The sequence below is a fragment of the Mycetomoellerius zeteki genome, unplaced genomic scaffold (genome assembly GCF_001594055.1).
Source record: "Mycetomoellerius zeteki isolate Tzet28-1 unplaced genomic scaffold, Tzet1.0 scaffold164, whole genome shotgun sequence".
NCBI lineage: Eukaryota > Metazoa > Arthropoda > Insecta > Hymenoptera > Formicidae > Mycetomoellerius > Mycetomoellerius zeteki.
In genome coordinates, this window is record NW_017256594.1 from 1,698,226 (window position 1) to 1,717,539 (window position 19,314).

Sequence of the window (19,314 nt, forward strand, 5' to 3'; positions counted from 1 at the left end):
AAGAAGTGCGAAAGGATATTGGAGTAGTATTGATACGCGCGTTTCGGTACTGGATACTGCCAACAGATTGACGTTGTGATTCTGCGACGAGGAATTACTGAGCGCGGTGCGCCGATCACGCTCGATCACTTTGATTTCCATGATCGCGATCCACCATCCGGTTTAAATCCAATCTCCAAGGAGAATTTCCGTAAGTTTAAGGATTCAGCGCAGTCTTCTTCAACGCTGTGTGTCGCTTGCGCGTCGCGAAATTGTCGATCTCAGCGTTTAGAGATCGCTCGCTCGCGATCCGTCCGAACGATCGTTTCTCATCTCTGGAAATTTATCTTGAAAAAAAGGAGGATGCGCGGATATTGTATATGCGATAGTCGGCAGATGCGCCGTCCGGGCTTCGGACTCAACTAAAGATCTTCCGAGGAGGAAAGAAAGAAATCTACCGTTGGATCAGTGTGCGTTCAGACAGTGCGGGTGGATGTATGACGACAACAACGTTCGTTCCCTGGTGATCGGTGTTGCTATGATCGTGCCGCGTTGGTCCTGTCACGTGGAACGATCATGATTTACTTTAGGCCGCACGACGGTAGGAGTCTACGGTACAACGCGAACGCGAGACACTTGAACGTGCTCGTCGTGCCGCTCTTTCCGCTCTGGATTATCGGCGCGTTCTGCGTGAAGGACAGTAAGTGGCTGTTGAATTTCGTTGTTGTATTTTATCGTATTTGCACGAGCTTTCGAAGGTCGAGCAGCGGATCTATTTGGTTTTCGCTTTTTGATAGTTCTATCGACCATTTCCAGCTATCTGTTTATCAAATGTGAACGAGAGTTAGTCGGAAGTTTTGAGGAGCAAAAGTTAAATGAGTGATTTGAAGGAGTATTTTGTGAAATTAGTTTCGTAAGATCAACTTACGCCTAATATTATAAGTTGAAAAAAATTAAATCGAGGGAATATTCGATCTATTTTTTCCTTTGTTAAAAAAAAGCAACGAAATAATTTTCGAAAGTGTTGTTAAATATTCTTTGGATATCAAATAGCATACTTTTTTAGATACAATTTAATTACATAAAATCACATTTTATACTTATATTTGATATTACACTGAACTTCTGATTGAAAATCACGTTGTAATCTTCTGCAATATTTCATCCATTTTCGATCAAACGCGTTTTCGGAATTATAATTTCACCACGTAACTCTTTTCGGCTATATCGGTTTAATTACGACGTGCGAATGACCGATTTTGCGCATCGCGGCGGTCCGAACTGGCTTATAACGAATATTTTAACACTGATGGATCAAAGGCAACTCCTCTCTTTGACGATAGTTTCGGACGCTGCTTGTAGAGCCGTCAATGGTCCGGTGTTTGCATATCGGTGACACTGCGGCTCGTTTACCGCCACTTACTTCGCCCCCGTCGGTCATCCGCAAATACGGTTGCGCGACATACGTTGCTGAGAGCCGTCCTCGTTTGCGTTGTCGAAAGCGCCCTTCGAAAGCCTCTCGAAAGCGGAACATGTTGACTAATTATTACGCGAGGTGGAATAGTCCGGATGACACAAACGAAAAAAAAAGAGATCCATCAAAAAGCGACAACGAATTGCGTAACGAGTTGCGCCGAGCGGAGCGCAGCAATTCCGGACTGCGACGAGCCAAGTTTGATGAACGCACGGATCTGTGTCAGATCAAACTTCGCTCTTTGACATGCGATTCTATTGTTCCGTAGATAGAAGCTCGAGAGGGGCAGATTCCCGTCTTAATCCCGGCAACGCAACAGAGGAGACGTACCGCGTCTCTCGCGATACGTTCGCAGTTGCAGTCTACATATCATCGCTGAAAGTACAAACGCTTGTTGCATGTGACGTGAGAGATCGATCGAATAATTATCGTCCTAGACCGGAAAATTTTTCGCCGTGTTAACACGATAACAATGCGAGAGGAACTTGACTTCCGTCGGTGGAATTTTTCATTGGAATGAAAGATATTAGAGCGCGTCATGGTAAGTGGTGGAAGTGTTAATAATGTCAAAGTGTGGTCGAGGGAGCTGCTTGAAAGACTCACTAGATCGTCGTGATAATCTTAACGGCTTCACCATTCAGATTTCCTCTGCTGTATAATTTCAACTAGCGACTTGGAGAAAGTTAATTAAGATTCACTTAATGTGAGATTTTCTTGAAATATTTACTCCAATCTATTTAAAATAGACAAAGATACATCAAAATTGCACAATGTAGCAATAGCTTACTACAAATTGAGATCTGCAATATTTTTGTACGTCTATAATAATTAATTGATTAGATAATTGATTCCTGTTAATTAAATAGTTAACAAAATTTATTAAGAAAATTTGAAGGTAAGACAAATAGTCGAAACCATTATTTAAGGAAGGACAAACAGAAGGATTAAAAAGATATCTATTTTACAATTTTTTAACGAAAGTTATTAACTTTATTCAATTTTGATCAATATTTTATAGAGGTACGTATTGTACATTAATGAATGTTATATAAAATTTTTAATTAGAAATATTAACAAACAACGTATTCATCGTAAATTTCATGCAGTTTATCTGAAACAAAAAACTTGTTTATCTGAAACAAAATTAATTTTGATAAAATGGAAGATTTCTAAATTTAAAAGATGCAATTTTTTGTTAAAAAATTGTAGAAAAAATTGATTGTAGAAAAAATTATGGCTCTAAAAAATTCTTACGACTAGATTTATTAATATGTTTCATGAATTTGTTGGATTTTTTATTTTATAAATTGTATGAAAGCTGTGATGACTATCGTAAATCGATATTATTAATACTAACAGTTGTCGGTACTATTTTTAATTAAAAATTTTACATAACACTCATCAATATACGTATAACATATCGATCAAAACTATTCGAATAAAATAAATAGCTTTAAAAAGAAATCATAAAAATAGACATCTTTGATCCTTCTGATAGTGTATATCTCCGCTAATAAGCGCTTATTGAATTACAGTAAATTATCTGAAGTCACGTCATTTGCATACAGACATACACTTAGTTCGCATCAAAGACAAGCATTTTACTCTAACATGGACCTTTGATTGTTTGAGCAAGTTCATGAATCGAGGAAGTTCGTGGCCGGCTTTTGAAACGTTAGAATCTCGCATGTGAAAATGACCAGGCGATTGGCTTCCCTTAGTTGGTATTCAGTTGATTCCTCTGCTCGAATATATAAGCGGGTATCGTTGTTGCTTACAAAGGAACGCGACTGGTGGTACTATTCGCACGAAATGTTCCGTTTTAAGTGGCGGTGTCGAGCGGGCCAAAGATAAACGGCTGCGACGAAGTGCGGAATCTCAAAGAGTCGAGGAGGAAATCTCGTTTCGGCGTTTGTAATCGAGTATTTAATGTCGATCTAATCGACGAAAAAATACATTGAGATTTAATTCAAATTTCTCGTCGAACGTGATTTAACATTTTTTAATTATACAATTAACGAAGTGATTATATAAAATGATACTCTTCTATTCTTATATTTTCTTATTTTAAGCATTCTTATTTATATTCTAAATTTTTATTTTATTTTCACGGAGATATTTTGTAATCGAATTTTGTCCATTTAAAGCCGTCCTGTCGCTCACCTCTCTAATTGAACTTTTCATAATAAGAGAGAGCTCAGTTTATATAAGCTGTGTAATTCTTTTGGTTATTATTTTGCTAGAATATTGAATACTATTTGCAGGTTATTTTGCTATCCGTTACAGTTAAATGATTTTATCCGGGATTATATATTACTGTCAATCTCAACTAACAAAACAACGTATTATTTCTATTTGATAATAGTGAGTGTATCTACCGTTAATTAGTTCTGTCATGCTTAATGATTGGCCTCGTTGATTCGCAATATCTATAATGCACGTTTAAACATGTGCAACAAAGCGTATTCCGCACGCGTTAATATCTCCCATGTCGCAACGAACGATAAATTCGGTCGGGCTTATTTACCGCCGGTGGTGATTAATTCTAGGGCGGATCGAAATTTGCTGAAATGGCAACAGAGCCTCATCCCCTCTTCCTCATCGTTCCGTTTTGTCATAAGTCAAAAAGTTACGACAACCCGCGCTACACGTTTATCATCGCTAACGGTTCTCGCAACTCATCGTACAGACGGATCACGTCACGACGTCATGCCGGGAGTTATAGTGTTTCCAACAGCAGTAGCAGAAGCAGCAATGTTCATCCCCCTCTCGACAAACAGATTCTCATCCAACGACTGTCATGCGCTCGGCCGAATTTTAAAGCGAGCTTACTCGCCGCTAGGTCAAACACGACGTAAGGTCGATCCTCGGTTTAACGTCATGCTGAAAGAACGCTTTCTAAAACACTTTCGGCGAATCTCGTACGTGCTCGAGAGAGCACAGCTAGCTCGATGATCGATAGTGCTCGCGCGTTCAGCGGCGTTTCCGTTCTTACGCTCTAATTCTACGCTAAAATGTTTCCGCTCCACGCAGTAGATTTTCGTTGCTATGCTCTTCGTAATTTCTTAAGTTAAAAGCACCGCGTACTACATAGTGTATAAGTCTTCGCATTATATTTTTCAACTGATTTCATCCTAATATATTTCCAAAATACGATTGATATAATAATGTTCGAAATAGTGAGAATAAAAGTAATACATGTAGATTGACATAACTTAGATAGAATCGATATTAAAGCCGAAATGTCGTTTTCATCATGTACATCGAATTGTTCTGCGCAGCATTTATATGAAATTTCCAATTCTGTTTTTAAAGAGCAATACTATTCTGTATATTGCTTTTTTACGCGATACAAAACGAGATGAATTCCGTACTTTGTCGTTCAATATGATTACTAGTATCATTGCCTCTTTACGTGAAATGCGTTTTTTTTTTTATTACAAACAATGACAAAATAAAGGTTTGATTTGTTTAAATCGCACCTGAGTGCAATTTGTCAATTCGCATTTACGTCTGAAAAATGATATACATGCATCACTTAACACATGCATATTACAGTTAAAACAAACTTGTAGTATTCTGTGATGTAAAAACAATCACATAAAAAAGCGTTAACAATCATAAAAATAAAATTTTTTATAAAATTTTTATAAATCTTGAAATTTTATACTTACAAAAAATTTTATTTATCAATCGTGCAAATAAAATTTTTTACAAGTGTAAAATCTCGAAAATTTTACATTTTATAAAAAATTGTATTTGCACGATTCATAAATGTAAAATCTTGAAATTTTATATCTATAAAAAAATTTATTTTGCGAGATTACTTTACACTATAGAATGCCACAAGCTGCGTAGGTGTCAAATAATGCGACGTTCACTGTGACGTGGGAGAGTATATAGGAACTTTCATAAAACCCTTATATATATATATATGCACATATATATGTGACACACACACACACACACACACACACACATATATATATATGTGACATATATATATATGTCACAGTAGTTGTACAACTCTTCTATTAGCGCGCGAAAGGTGCTTTTAATAGAGCACGAGATTAAGATATCGTATCGAAAACATCGGAAAATATTTTCGACGAACGATTGCGTTATCGACAACGCGGTCAGCTGTTAATCGAGCACCCGTCGCTCGCCGTTCCTTCGGATGAAGTATGGGACGTTCCTTTCCGTGTCTACTAGTCGACGATAAGTTCTGCAGGCAATGGGCATTTCTAACACTTCATGGCTCTGAGGGACTTTCGTCTGTTGGAACAGTTTCGCTAGCTTCTCTGCGGGATTTGCCGGATCAAGCCCAATCTCCCTTGAATTTTAATGACGGTAGCCGAAGCGAGCGTCCCGTTACAAGCCCTCCGCTGCATACATGCCACATATGCGATCTTAAACGTGTGTGGTTTGACTGACTCTCATCTGTCAGTCATATATGTATACTTCGTTCCTTTACGGCGTTGGGTACTTCTCCGAGCGTAGATGCTATTGTGGGTGCGCTGTCATTTATACTGACATAAAACGCTACGTAGACGCTCGAAGTGGAACACTTTATCTCCTACGCGTGCGCTGAAATTAGACTTTTACGTTTTTCACCGGTATTATTAGCGGACTGTGTCAGCGCTTTTAATTCTCACGCCTGAATCAAAGCGTGCCCGTGTTCTCTGAAATTAAACTCGCGAGCTGCAGAAGGATACATTAAAAATGAGAGCCGCGTGTAATGTGATGAGGAGAACGTAAAGTATTAACGTTTATGAAATAAAAGTATTACAGTTTTTTTTTAATATCTATATCGCATGTCGTGTAGCACGTCCGAGAAATCAGCCAACTAATTGGCACGTGTATATATTCATAAATTCCGGTTCATATGTGAATCATGAAAAATGTAACATTGACATTAACATCATATATCGAGTTCCGCTCTCAATTAGTAGAGATAGAGATAGAAAAATGTTTTCAATCTCATACGCGGAATTTTTTCAAATTCATTTTCGTTGACGTTGACGAGCCAATTATTATTGTCGATATTTGATCATACTTGTCATTTTTTTTTATTGAAAATTGCGTTACGCGATTCTTGCAGTTTCAATGAAAGTAGTATTAATCAGCAAAGTGTAATGATGAAATCTGTCAAGAATAATCTCGACGCTAGTTTTAGCATGAAATTTATTTTCCGTTTCTTAAAGCGATGACGCAAAGCATCTGATTGTAATATCACTGCGAATTATGGCTGAACTCCGGTTGCGCATGTAAAACGTGGAAGTCGATTAATCGATCTCGTGCATATCGATGATGCTGGCGAGAAAACTGTCAAGTTGAAACGTTATCACTGTCAACCGCAGTGGCCATAAAAATTAGTTTTATACGGAATTATCGATTTTCCATCGTAGCACGGGCGACATCTTTATTACGGTAAAGAAACGCCCGCGCCGAGTTATGGATGCAAAAAAATTGTTTAAGCTTCTCGTGTGTCATACGGGACAAAATTCACGCGCCGTGTTATTCTTACTACACTCGGTTCATTGAAATTCAATGCAAGTCTCTGAATTGCGCGGCATAGAGAATAGCAAACACTCCCTTATTCTCGCACGTTTACGATATAAAGTATTGAAATTATCATTCTTATCGTATGAAAAGAACAAATTCAGGAGTATCTTTCGTCTGCACTCGTACGAGAGAAAGATACTCTTGTGTACCTTCAAATACCGTAGATTAATTCGTACAGAGGCGCAAAGCGCATTGGTTGGTCAAAGGGATCAATTATACGGTCGGCATTGAAATGTCTGTTATACAACCGTGTGCGTTTTGCTTCCTCCCGCTTAATACGCATTTAACTGTGACGCCCTTATGAATCGGCCTAAAAGCCCCGTTTCTCGCGTGAACTAAATGTGGTTAATGGACTGAATCGGCGTGTGATATCGTACTGCACGTCGAACGCTGATATCAAATCTGCGTACGCCGATGTGAAACTCAGGTCGATTAATCGACACCGTGTACGACACCACCGGCGACAACACTGCCCGGTTTTACGATCAGCACAGCTGGGTCCGCCCTGGCAGATATCTTAGACACGTTTCGAGTGCGCATTCATGTCATCGTTGTCACAGCCGCGAATCGCATTAATCGCGAACGTGATAACGGCTGAATAATTCCTCGTCGCTGATATTACAGAGCGTACGTACGTCGGTGGCAGCGTCATGAGAAACCAGGGCGACATTTCCCCGACAATACGATCGTTCGAATCGTTTTCCTATCCTTTACGAGACCTTATCCTCGCTCACCGTAACCGTGCAAACGATTTTGGAATCGTAGCATTACAGTCTATAGCTTCCAACCTGCAATACGCCAAGACAGTCATTTCGCGAGACGCTTTCTCGTGCGAATACGCTTCGTGCAATCGTAATTTTCGCGGGCGTTCCTCCGACAATTCCATCAGTTGTCCGCTAATAAATTTCACTGCATGCATTATATAGCATCAGCTGGAGTAGATAACGATGATAATGTAAAAGTGCTTCGAATTGTGAATTGCCTGTCAGTATATCGCAAAACGTTATTAAATCCTCCTCCCATCGAGAGCGCTCTACGCGCCTAACTTTCGATAACTTCGTTTAAAACTCTGTAATCGTTTAATGCCTGTGTTATTTGCTGGTTATTGAGTTGAGATACTTTCTCGAATGGACTGGCTATCTATCGATGATTGTCGAAGTTGAACTCAGAACAGCGCATGTCACGATGACGCAGTGCGGACGATTACTATGATATAAGAATTTAAAGAAATGTTATGTACGTCATCGGTCACAATTATGAAATATAAATACTTAATGAACATGTGATGTAAGAATACAAGGGCTACATCTCATTTCACAGCTCTTGTGAGCTACCCTTACAAGCTACTTGTAAGAGATCCCTGTAGTCAGAATCTGGTCACTCTCAATTGTTTTCTGATAGGGCAGTTTTGAACTAGACAAACATGTGTGGCGAAATATTACAATTTAACTAGCTTCACAACATTTTTCTTGTAATATGAAATAAATAACTACAAATAAATAACAATTTTTATCGCCGTGTCTTGAATAACAAGATATTTTGTTGTGACATACAATCTCACGGATAATAGTTTGTTATAGTTTACGGCTAAATTCGGTTTGAACGTGCTGACGTACTGAAAGCACGTCATAAGCGCCGTTTCCTGTATACTCTGCAATAAAGAACGACATATTGTCACCATATTTGTCTTCGTGTCCAAGCTGTGACTAGAGGGTCTTTATTGTACATGCATCATTTGTCCTTGTTTAACGTTTGACAAACAGCGAGGATGAAATGATTCCAAGAGCATTGTGAGCGTCAAATAAAAATAACACAGCCAAGGTGGCGTATAACGGTGATTGATTGATTTGTGGCCAATTTCTGATTAACAGCAAATTTTAATGATGACTTTATATTGGCTTTTAAGATTTGGGATCAATTTTTGATTACTCACAAAGGTTTCAACCGCGCGTCCACGGGAATGTTACATCTTGCTTTCTTACATCAAGATTATAAAAAGAGATCGCTCTGAGTTTCAGAGTTTCAATGTTATATGTTATGTCTAATATTCCACAATAATCATTGCGGGAAAACACATTTGTTTTGCTAGGAACAGCTCCGAGATGTTTTTCGCAGTTACAAGGCATTAAATTCAAGCTGATGGAATCGTCCGCTATAACAAGAACGCTGCCGGCTTTGCAATTAAGCGAATTAACCTGTAACATGTCGTGGGAAAACGAAGTTCCGCTCGCGTGTTTCGTACTCGATTGTTAGTATGCGATAATTTCGTTTTGGCAACCCCAATAATTGTAACAACCGTTCTCCACGCATTAATGTCTTTTATAGTTGGGTAAAGTACTTCTGTCATAGAGTAGAACGGTTTTGAAATTAACTCGTAATACGACAAGAAATCCAATAAGTTCTCATCGACGCGCGGAACTACTCTCGTCGAGTTCTTCACTACTCGGCAATTTCATTTAAACAATCGTAGCTTCATTTCTGCGTCAGATAATTCCTGCAATGTGCCGGCGCAATTTTTCGTAATTTTATAGGATTCTATTCAATTTTATTTTATTGACAACATGATTCAGCATTATTTCGTTTACCCGAATAATGCATAAGTCAATTTACTTTAATGAAATCAAAACTGTCAATTTACTTTAATGAAATCAGAACTGATAAAAATATTTATTTTTAACGTAAAATGTCGTAAAAACGTCAGGACGGGATAGTCGATTATTTTTAATGTGTTAAGTAATGATTAATTGCCAATAATTCGTCACACCGCCTATATCTAAACATTTATTAATTATATTGCACCAAAGTTATAAAGAGAAGATGAGGAGAGAGAGAGAGGGAGGGAGAGATAGAAGAAAAGAGAGGGTAACGACGACGTGGAGTGTCTCGTAATTGGAACATAATTGGTATCGAAACGTGCCGTGCAACACGGACTTCTATCGAACGTACAAAATCCTGCCAATACACTTTATGGCTCGTTAATTATACGCGTTATTAATGGGCGTTTGGGGAAAATGTTATATGAACAGTTAACATTTTCGCGACTTATACGATCTTTCTTGTGTATGCACCGTGTATGTATTTATTATTACATCTCAACATTGGCAAATCTAATTAAATCGCACATTGCTCGATCCGAGTTGGATTACCTCCAAATTCGTGACAAATCCCATAACCGCTGTTAATAATAAATTGAACGTAGCATAGGAGTGGTGAAAGAAAAAGGTGAAAAGGCATTTATTCTTAAAAAATTATACAATGAATCTTCCTCTCCTGTCTCAACGGGCTAGTAGAATATTATGAGCGCCGTCCGATCCCTCGGTATCTTTATCCATCCATCAGCAACTTTTCGTAAAACAATGCCCTTCCTGCTCGCTCGTGAAAGCACTTTTAGTTGAAAGCCCCCTTAATCGCCGGATATAAAAGCAAGCCTAAACAGTTTGCACAGGCACGTTGTAACCGTTGCTAATTTAGTGGCGTGGGCGCCGCCGAGCGATGAATATTACACGTCTGGCCGAGATCCAAACCTGACGACTGCGCACGCGATTATCCGCGACGACCACGATACTTGAAGTACGAGAAATCCGTTTTTCGTAACAGTGCTTGTAAAAGCCATAAAGTATAAAATATACGGATTAAGATATGACAAGAGAGATACGAAAGAAATTATTAAGGATATATTAATATTTATATAATACGTAAGACTCCGCACTGTCTGGATTATTTTTTATTTATTTTTTCTTTCTTATTTCTTTGAATTTTTTATTCTTTTTTTATTTTCTTTATTTTTTCATCATCTGCTTTATACGAGTTTATATATTTACTGACATATTTATTTTTAACAACTAATAATATCGACATTCTGTATCGAACACATTTTATTTTTCCCTATTTTTTTTATCTTAACTTTTATGCCTCCTTATCTGCCATTATGACAGCTATGCATCTGTTGAGTTGTCTGGGTCAACGACTATAATATTCTCCCGGGACACGAAAATACCTCGTCGAAATATATTTACCTCCTCTTATCCATTTATTCGGGTGCTTTAGTCACCCAATTGCTCCCGTGACACAAGAGAAGTGAGCGAGTTTGCCACTTAGGGGCAAACGACGACACGAGACGACCTAAGGCGGTATGTTATCGATACTCTCGCAATCTCTGGCGTATATTCGCCTACCTCGGAATCGGCGGAACTCCGGAATTAAAGGTAGCGAGAACGAGAATTTACGGACGGTGTAATCAATTACGTGTGCTATTGCGCAACAATGTACTCGCCATAAAATTACGTTAGAGTGTTTTATTGTATGTCGTCCATTGTTCAAGTATTTATGTACGAAAATTTATACCGTTTTATAAGCAAAAGAGAAAAAAAAATGTCTTTGTGTTTTATATTTTGAAAAATCTTATTGAAATTACATATAGATTTATTTACATATTTGAGGAAAATTTTTACACTCTCTAAATTCTTTGGAGTGAACTCTCACCATAAAGAATGAAAATTGAGCCAGTCTTGAAAAGATTTTCAATTTTAAGGTGAGATTTTACTCTTTTTACCAAAGAATTTAGAGAGTGTAAAAATTTTTCTCACTTTAAAAGTTTTAGAAAGCATATTTCTTCGCGATTTAACGTTACTTAATATAAATAAGATATTGTTATATATTAATGCAATTAGTATATCTTATACAAAGGTGACAATCGATTTTGTCGATTTATAGTATTTCGCGAAGATTTATGAGATATATACCATGAATATACCATATATATAGCTCTATTATTTTCCATTTCTCTGATTTGCGGAAAGCGTATGGAATCGTCGTAACTCCTAATCGAGATTCCATCCCGATATGGAATCTCGGAAGGCTTACAGCTCATACTCAACGTCAGTCGCATCTCCTTTATCTCTCGCCAGAGATCGCGAGTCCTTGGTGACGAGGTCACGTTGCGACCCGCATCGCAGATAAGCCGCCGATAATTCCAATCAGTCGCTTCGAGGAAGCGTCGACCCAACGATTCCTCATCGTCGACGACGTACACACGTTCAATGACCCGACGGTATTACTCAGGCTCGTTTATGTTACACGTAGGAAAGGCGATATATGGTCTTGGCATCAACCCTAATCTTAGCAATCTTCATATCCTGTAAGCACTCGACAAGTCGAGACCCGGGGAGCCCACGAAAGATGCTTAGTCGGCTGATGCCGTTATCGTGTTACAGGTTGTGGCAGCGACCGCGTTGTATTAGTCTGGAGTAGCGTCCTTAAGTCAACCTTTACCTGCATCCTAAAGGGCGTAAATTACGGATAAGAAGGATGCTAGAACGTACAGGGTTGCTAGAGGTGGTAGTGCGTACGAGTTATCGTCACGTCGTCCCTCTTTTACGAGCGTAATGCGCCTCCCGTCGCGTCCGCGTCTCGTCTCATCGCGTCGCATCGCATCGTTCTCGACGTTGCCGTTACCTCGACGTCGAGGAAACTTTTCGAAATCGCTTCCGCAACACCCGATGAGAATCGCCTCTCGGGTCGTAAAACGTTATTGAATCTTCGGGCCTCTTCGAGGATCTCGAGGCTTCTCGATGAGACGACGAGCTGAGAATGACGTCGTATATTCGGAAAAAGAATGTAGTCGGTTCGATCAAGGTCTTATTAAAGCGACCGAAAATTTTGATTTTAAAGATTATGTGATTCCCGACGTGCGTTACTTGAAATGTCGGAAAAATCTCCTGAAATCGTTTTGCAACGCTGAATGCGAGTCGTCTTATGTAAAATCTTATTCAATCTCTGAAGCTTTTCAAGCACGTTGAAGCTCAGTACAATCGACTATAAGATAGATACATTCAACACAAACATGTCCGGTTTAACAAAAGGATTTTGTTAACTCTTAAAATATCAAGAAAACTTAAAATATAATCAAAACTTTAAATCATAATAGATTGGTTTATAAATTTTTACACGTCGTATGAAAAGCACAAATGTTTATATTATGCAATATTCTGTTTTGAGAGAGAGAGAAATAAAATACACAGATCGTAAAGAATATACAAAAAAGTGAAAGTACATCTCGTGACAATAGACACGAATCAATGTATAATAAAACTACCGTTTATCGCTTTTCGATGAAATCTACATCACGTGCATCGTTCACATTTTTTAATCAAAAAACGACTCTTGTGCAGCTTATTGTTTCCCGCGTTCGTATTTACTATCGTTAATCACTGTAACCATTTATTCGCGTGAAATCAGTCGGTGGAAGTTTCTGTATGCAAGGTACAATTACACGAAACGTATACGATGGATATACGATGATTCGGATGTACCGGTATCAACGGCCTGTATAATTAATAGTATGGAATTACCAGTTAGCACGCGACCAATCTCCCTTAACAAGCACGCATTACGATAATAGCCCCGTCTGAAGTCTTAATGCGGCCTAAGTATTCCACCAAGTTGGGCGTAAAAGTTAGTACGTAAGCAGCGCCGTTATTATTGCGACGTCGACGACGACGGCGACGGTAGTCGCTCTGCCATTCCTCGCCTTGCTTACTTAATGAGCCAAGCGCGTGTCTTCTACTTTCGATGAAAACCGAGTTAGTCCGGCTTCCGTCGCCATCGTCGTCACCGTCGCCGCAAGCTTCCGCTACCGCTCATTCAGCGGTGAACACCCAAGTTCCGAAAGTGAATTTACGCAATCGCGAAGTTTGCGCGAGATTTCCGCGAGCGAAGGTCGCCGTAAGAAATCGCTGGGAAGAGCACTTACCGAGCTTCTCGTGGTAGCACTTCTATTAGGCACTTAGCTTAGCGTCTCCTGGGAAGACTTATTATAATAATTCATTTGCGTGTACGTCGCCGGTAATCACGATAATTTCCACCAGTCGTTCTCGCGGTGACTCGCAGAGAAATACCATCACGAATACGTGACGTTTGCACGATGACGCACGTTTCCGCGCTCCACTGTGAAAAGTGATTTTAATCGCTGAATGCATTAAAAAATACAAATAATTTCAATTTCTGACGGGATAAAAATTAAACTCGAAATACCGTTTTTATATATTTTTTTTTCAAGAGAAAAATATAGTTGTATCGTTCGGAGTTTATAAACAAAACGCAATTATGTCGGTTTATGCTCGTTTACGGAGTAACTGGCCGCATCGGGACACCAGAAGTTATTCGACGGCGAAATGTTGACGGATTTACGGAACTGCTTTACTGTTTTGATATGGAAATTATCCTGCCGTGCATTTTCCTAGCTGACTACTAGACTACTGCCTTGCTGATTCGGTCCGCGGACTCCCCGTGAATCTCGTAAACATATTTATAGTAGTCGCAAAGTTAGCGGCGCGACGTATCCGCCGCGCCGGAAGTTACCACAAAACATCATTAAGGACAATACTTACATTTTCAGCTGGAAATCCGCTGACTATAATTTTCGCCGCGAACGCGATTCTCCCCGCTGTATCCCGCTGTTTGCCGACTGAAATGCAATTTGCACTATATGAAAATGTAATTGTAGATTCGAGGATTATCTACGTGCGCACGCGATGCCGAGTTCCCTTGGCGATGCTGTTTTTCTGCTCTCTCTCTCTCTCTCTCTCTCTCTCTCTCTCTCTCTCTCTCTCTCTCTCACAGAGCTAGCTGTATTCCGCGTCTTGCAGTCCTGGGGTAAGAATATAATCCCTGATGAGACCCGGTAATGAATTTATTCGCCGACGCGCGGAGCGAGAGATTGTCGAAATGCACGTCTCTACTTTCGATGGAAATCGAGTTAGTCCGCTGTGGCGCGCTCTCGCACGTCGGAAGAGATAGCTCCGTTCGGTCACGAGTCCACCAGTTCTGCAAGTGAATTTGCGCAATCGCGAAGTTAGCCGAACGTTTCACTCTCTGAGTGCGGAAGAAATCGTTAAGGGCCATGCTTAGCCTTTCGACGAACTTCGACGACTCCGTTCGAAACTTTTTTGCAATTGACTTAATTTCATACTCGAAGCGTGATCCCGGCCGCCTCTCGTGATACCGTTTCCGTTATTAGTTAAAAGTAGATACGTATCACGTAACGATTAAAAAGCGTAATATAGCGCGAAAATAAAAATTTTAAATACACAATATATTATCAAAAGAATTAAAATGTTATGTTTAATATACGCTGTTTATTAAGAAATTAATCAAATTTTACGAAATTATTATATTGCTTATATAAAATTTCCGTAATACAGTGAAATAAACACAGTTCCTTTATCAGTTTATTCAAATGATTTATTTTAAAATCATAATAATGAATTGAAAACAAGCATCCCACATAACGATTTTATGATAAATTATCTGGCAAATCAAATTTATTTTCTGTACACTTTTTTAGATAAATTTAATTTTAATTTAAATTACGTAAAAAGTGACGTATTATCATAAAAGATATATTAATATAAATTGTATTGTTTCATATTTAACGTAATTAAAGCAAACAGCTGTATCGCAGTATCTTACGCAGCAATTGGTGCATATTAGCAGTGACATTATCCAATCGCCTATTGATGCCGGAGGTCAAATTAGCAAGATCGTAACGGACGATAAGATATACCTTCCACGGGCATACGTGGTGTTTGAACAGCACGAGGACATCAGCTTGCATCTGCGAAGGCACCGGTTAAGTGGTGTGGAGTGAAATGTAAACGTCACCATAGGTACTTCGAGGTCGTTTGCACCTTGTGTACCTTGCTCTATCTCGTGTTAGAAGAGCTATCGTGTCACTCTCATGTGATCTCATAGATGATACAATTGCTAGATTTATAGAACTTTGCAGAAGAATTCTTTTTAATAACAATTTCTATTCCGCGGAGACCAATCTTTCGATATTGATATTCTTTATAATATCTATTAATTTTCTTTTATACTTGGAAATGTAATTTTTAGATGTTTCAATGAATTCATTGTATCTTTTAAACTATAACTTTCGATATTTTCTGTAAAAGCGTAAACTTGTTTATAATCTTCACCCTTTTTAGCAATTTCTTATAATGAAGCATGTGTGATGTATGCGAAACTGCTAAAAGCTTTTATTTATGTCACTACATTCTTGACATTAATGCCGCGTAATTGACAGCATGTCAGAAACGTTATTTAGAAAGGAACCGATTTTCTTTCTCTTTTAAGAGATACAATCTACAATTTGTTCAAAAAGAGCAAATAGATTTACGTACTTATATAGTTATAGTTCGAAGTTTTATTCGCCGGAGTCACGCGAAGCTAAGTTTAATAACGTTACTTCAAACGATAAATATCCACACCAGATTATAAAATCCTTAGACGTACCGCCAGATACTCCACAAACTATTCTCCGCGCAGAATTTTTTTTCTCATTTTTCCACAACTTAAAGGGAGCGATTAATAATGTTGCATTATTTTATGGCAAATTATGTAACTATCTCATTCATAAAATAATAAGTCACATTTTTCCATCGGCATTAATAACATTTTTGTGTTAATGTTTGCAAAACGAAAAAAGTAAAAAAAATATATAAAAGTTTTAATTGTTCTTTAATAGGTTAAATGAGTAGATACATGGTAAAAATAATACTTTTTCTTTCATTATTAAATTCATAATGTCAAATTATGTCCTATTTGAGTTATTTGTAGGTCGCCACTGCTCATTATGTCGTTCATTTAACTAAAACAACAGAGATAAATAATTTAATTCAAGAAGATATATTAAATTTGACTTGAATTTAGTTTATTATTTATTAAATATTTACTAAAGTTAATATGGACGTTGTTTAGTTTGAAATTAACTACAGAAATGGATTAATTTACACATTTACGCATTACGCAATTTTGACACATATATATGAGAGAGAGAAAGTTAAAAATAATAAAATATTATTTAATTCAAGAGATTGAGTTACCATTGTTCCTTTAATATTTAACAGAAATTGTCTAACAATAATCTTTAATTAATCATTCATTATCGCAACTATTTTCGAAGTTAAATATTTAAATAACTATTTGCAATATATTGAAGGTAGAAAAGGTATTTACAAATCTCAACCAAAAATCACAACAGAAAGAATTTGTGGACGGGAAGACAACGACCAATGTGTTGGCGTCGAAACGTGCGATGGCTGATCAGTAGGAGTAGTGACTGTTATCACTTGCCGAGTGCAAGGACCTTTGCAAGTAGCTAACTCAACAAAAGGCCAGACTCGCTCGACATCACGTCCGACCGTAGGCGGTGTTTGTCGGCGGTCTAACGACATGGTCTTTAACCTTCAAACGCTATAACTATATATAGATGATGTCGAGCGTAATGTAAACCTTGTGACGGGTGCTGTTCTCGACGCTGTTTTCTCCTCAATCGTCGTCTTTCTCTCTGTGAGCAATACTCCGAGATTAAAGATTGACGTCGCAGTTTGCGCCTTTTGGAAGCTCGTAACGTAAGTTACGCAAGGTGACAGTTCTCTCTTTTAAGACGCGAGAATATTCCGATGATAAAAAACAGACACGTGCGGAACATCGTATTTCCTGAGCCCGGCGCTGTTAGAACCAGCAACTCCGAATCGAGTCGAGCGGAGCGTCACTCGACTTGGGGGCGTGCACCTATGTAAATCACCGCTTGCTCTTAGCGATAAAACCTTGGTCGAGCAAGGGTTGTAATTATCGTTGGCGATATCGCGATTTCTATGTTGCTCCAATGAGTCGTCGTTACTCGGTAAATAGGACAAGCGACAAAATGTGGTGCGAAATTAGAGTAATTACGATATTGGGATAAAAATTGTTTTTGCGAACATTATAATATTTTGTAATAATGATCGATAGTGCATAATTGATTATTATTATTAACTAGTACTTTTGTATGTCTTTTATGTAAATGCTTGTAATATTGAGCGTGAATCTTATTGGAGTCATTGTCAAAATTATGCGGTCTAAATATTTTGCTGTAGATGTATATCAGTGTCACAATTAGCTCGATTGGAGATGAAATTTAAATAATTTGTACTCCTGGCCAACTAGAAGAATAATTCATTATTTAAGATTTAATTAAGGAAGAGGTAATTACACAAGCGATGGCAATGACAATTGGGCGAATTCAACGTTTGGCGTGAGCTCTCTGTAGTTTCTGCAAACAGCGCCGTCACTTGCAGTAACGCCGACCTGATGATACACAAAAGAGAGAGGGCGGGAGACGTTAAAAGAGATGGTACCGCGCGCAATGCAATTAGCATCTAGAATTACATAACATTTCTGCATCTCGTTCTATTGTCATAGTCAAGCCAAACGAACGCATATCACAAAGGACGCGGTGGAAGGACGCGTGAAAAGAGCAGAAGGAATGCCTCGTTGCTCGGCAAGGGAAATACAAGGAAATATGCAAAGACACGCGGGATGACGCAAGAGAATTCCCGCGAATAAGTCTCGCAGGATATAACACATTTTATGGGCTCGCAAGCAGGATATAGATAGGAGATAGAAAGAAGGGATGAAAGACTAGGGGATGATGAAATGAGAGAAAAAAGAAAATTCGTCACGTTTATTACGTACCGAAAATACATATTAAAAATAATCATTATACTCTCTCTTACACATGATATATCAAATAAGAGAATGAATTTTCAATCGAAGCGGATCTTGATGTTTGATAATATTCATATGCAAATTTGCAATTGCAAATACGTTTCTTTTTTCAGTTCCATAAATTGCACACCATTTAATTCGTCAGATTTGAAACGCAGTCATAAACTGAAGCTGAAAATACATAAGTATACTTACATAATAATTATTATTAATCACAATTATTATCATGATAATTATAAATAATAATTATTATTAAGGATAACGAGGATACCACAGTTTGCGGAGATGAATAATAAAATAATTGAGATTTTACTTGAAACAACAGATAAACAGTCTCGTTTTTAAGTTACTCTATGAAGCCATTAAACGTTCATTGCACCGCTGAGCGTTGCTCGACAAATTAGCCGTTGCGCAACTGGGGAGCGAAAGAATATTGTTATACGCAAACGTTGCATGCGCGTCCGCCGTTGATCACGTCTTAATGTACGTGGGTGCATGTGTTCCGGTTTGTGCACGGTCACGTTCGGGACAAGCCACGTTAAAACTCGTGCTTAACTTCCGATACGTAGGCGACGTTAATCTCTGTTCCTACGGGCTCGAAACGGCATGGCGGCCACCTGGTGCTACACGAAAGAGGGCTTCGAAGCATCATGCGCGGTCGGAAAGTGCTCGTTTTGGATCGCTAACAGGAAAGCGTTGTTCTAGCTACTCTGCAAAAATAAATGAATCAAAAAGGATCAGCAGGA

At 38.4% G+C, this 19,314-nt stretch overlaps 1 protein-coding gene across 1 annotated transcript in view; it reads left to right on the forward strand.

Annotated features, from left to right (window-relative positions):
- Window positions 1–383: 383 nt before the first annotated feature.
- The window catches only part of LOC108721269 (neural cell adhesion molecule 2), a 227,413-nt gene continuing 208,482 nt past the window's right edge, over window positions 384–19,314 (forward strand). Inside the window, exon 1 of the mRNA XM_018445736.1 lies at window positions 384–679. Within this exon, the coding sequence (XP_018301238.1) occupies window positions 556–679 (124 nt within the window). The 5' untranslated portion in view covers window positions 384–555. The remainder of the gene's footprint in view (window positions 680–19,314) is intronic.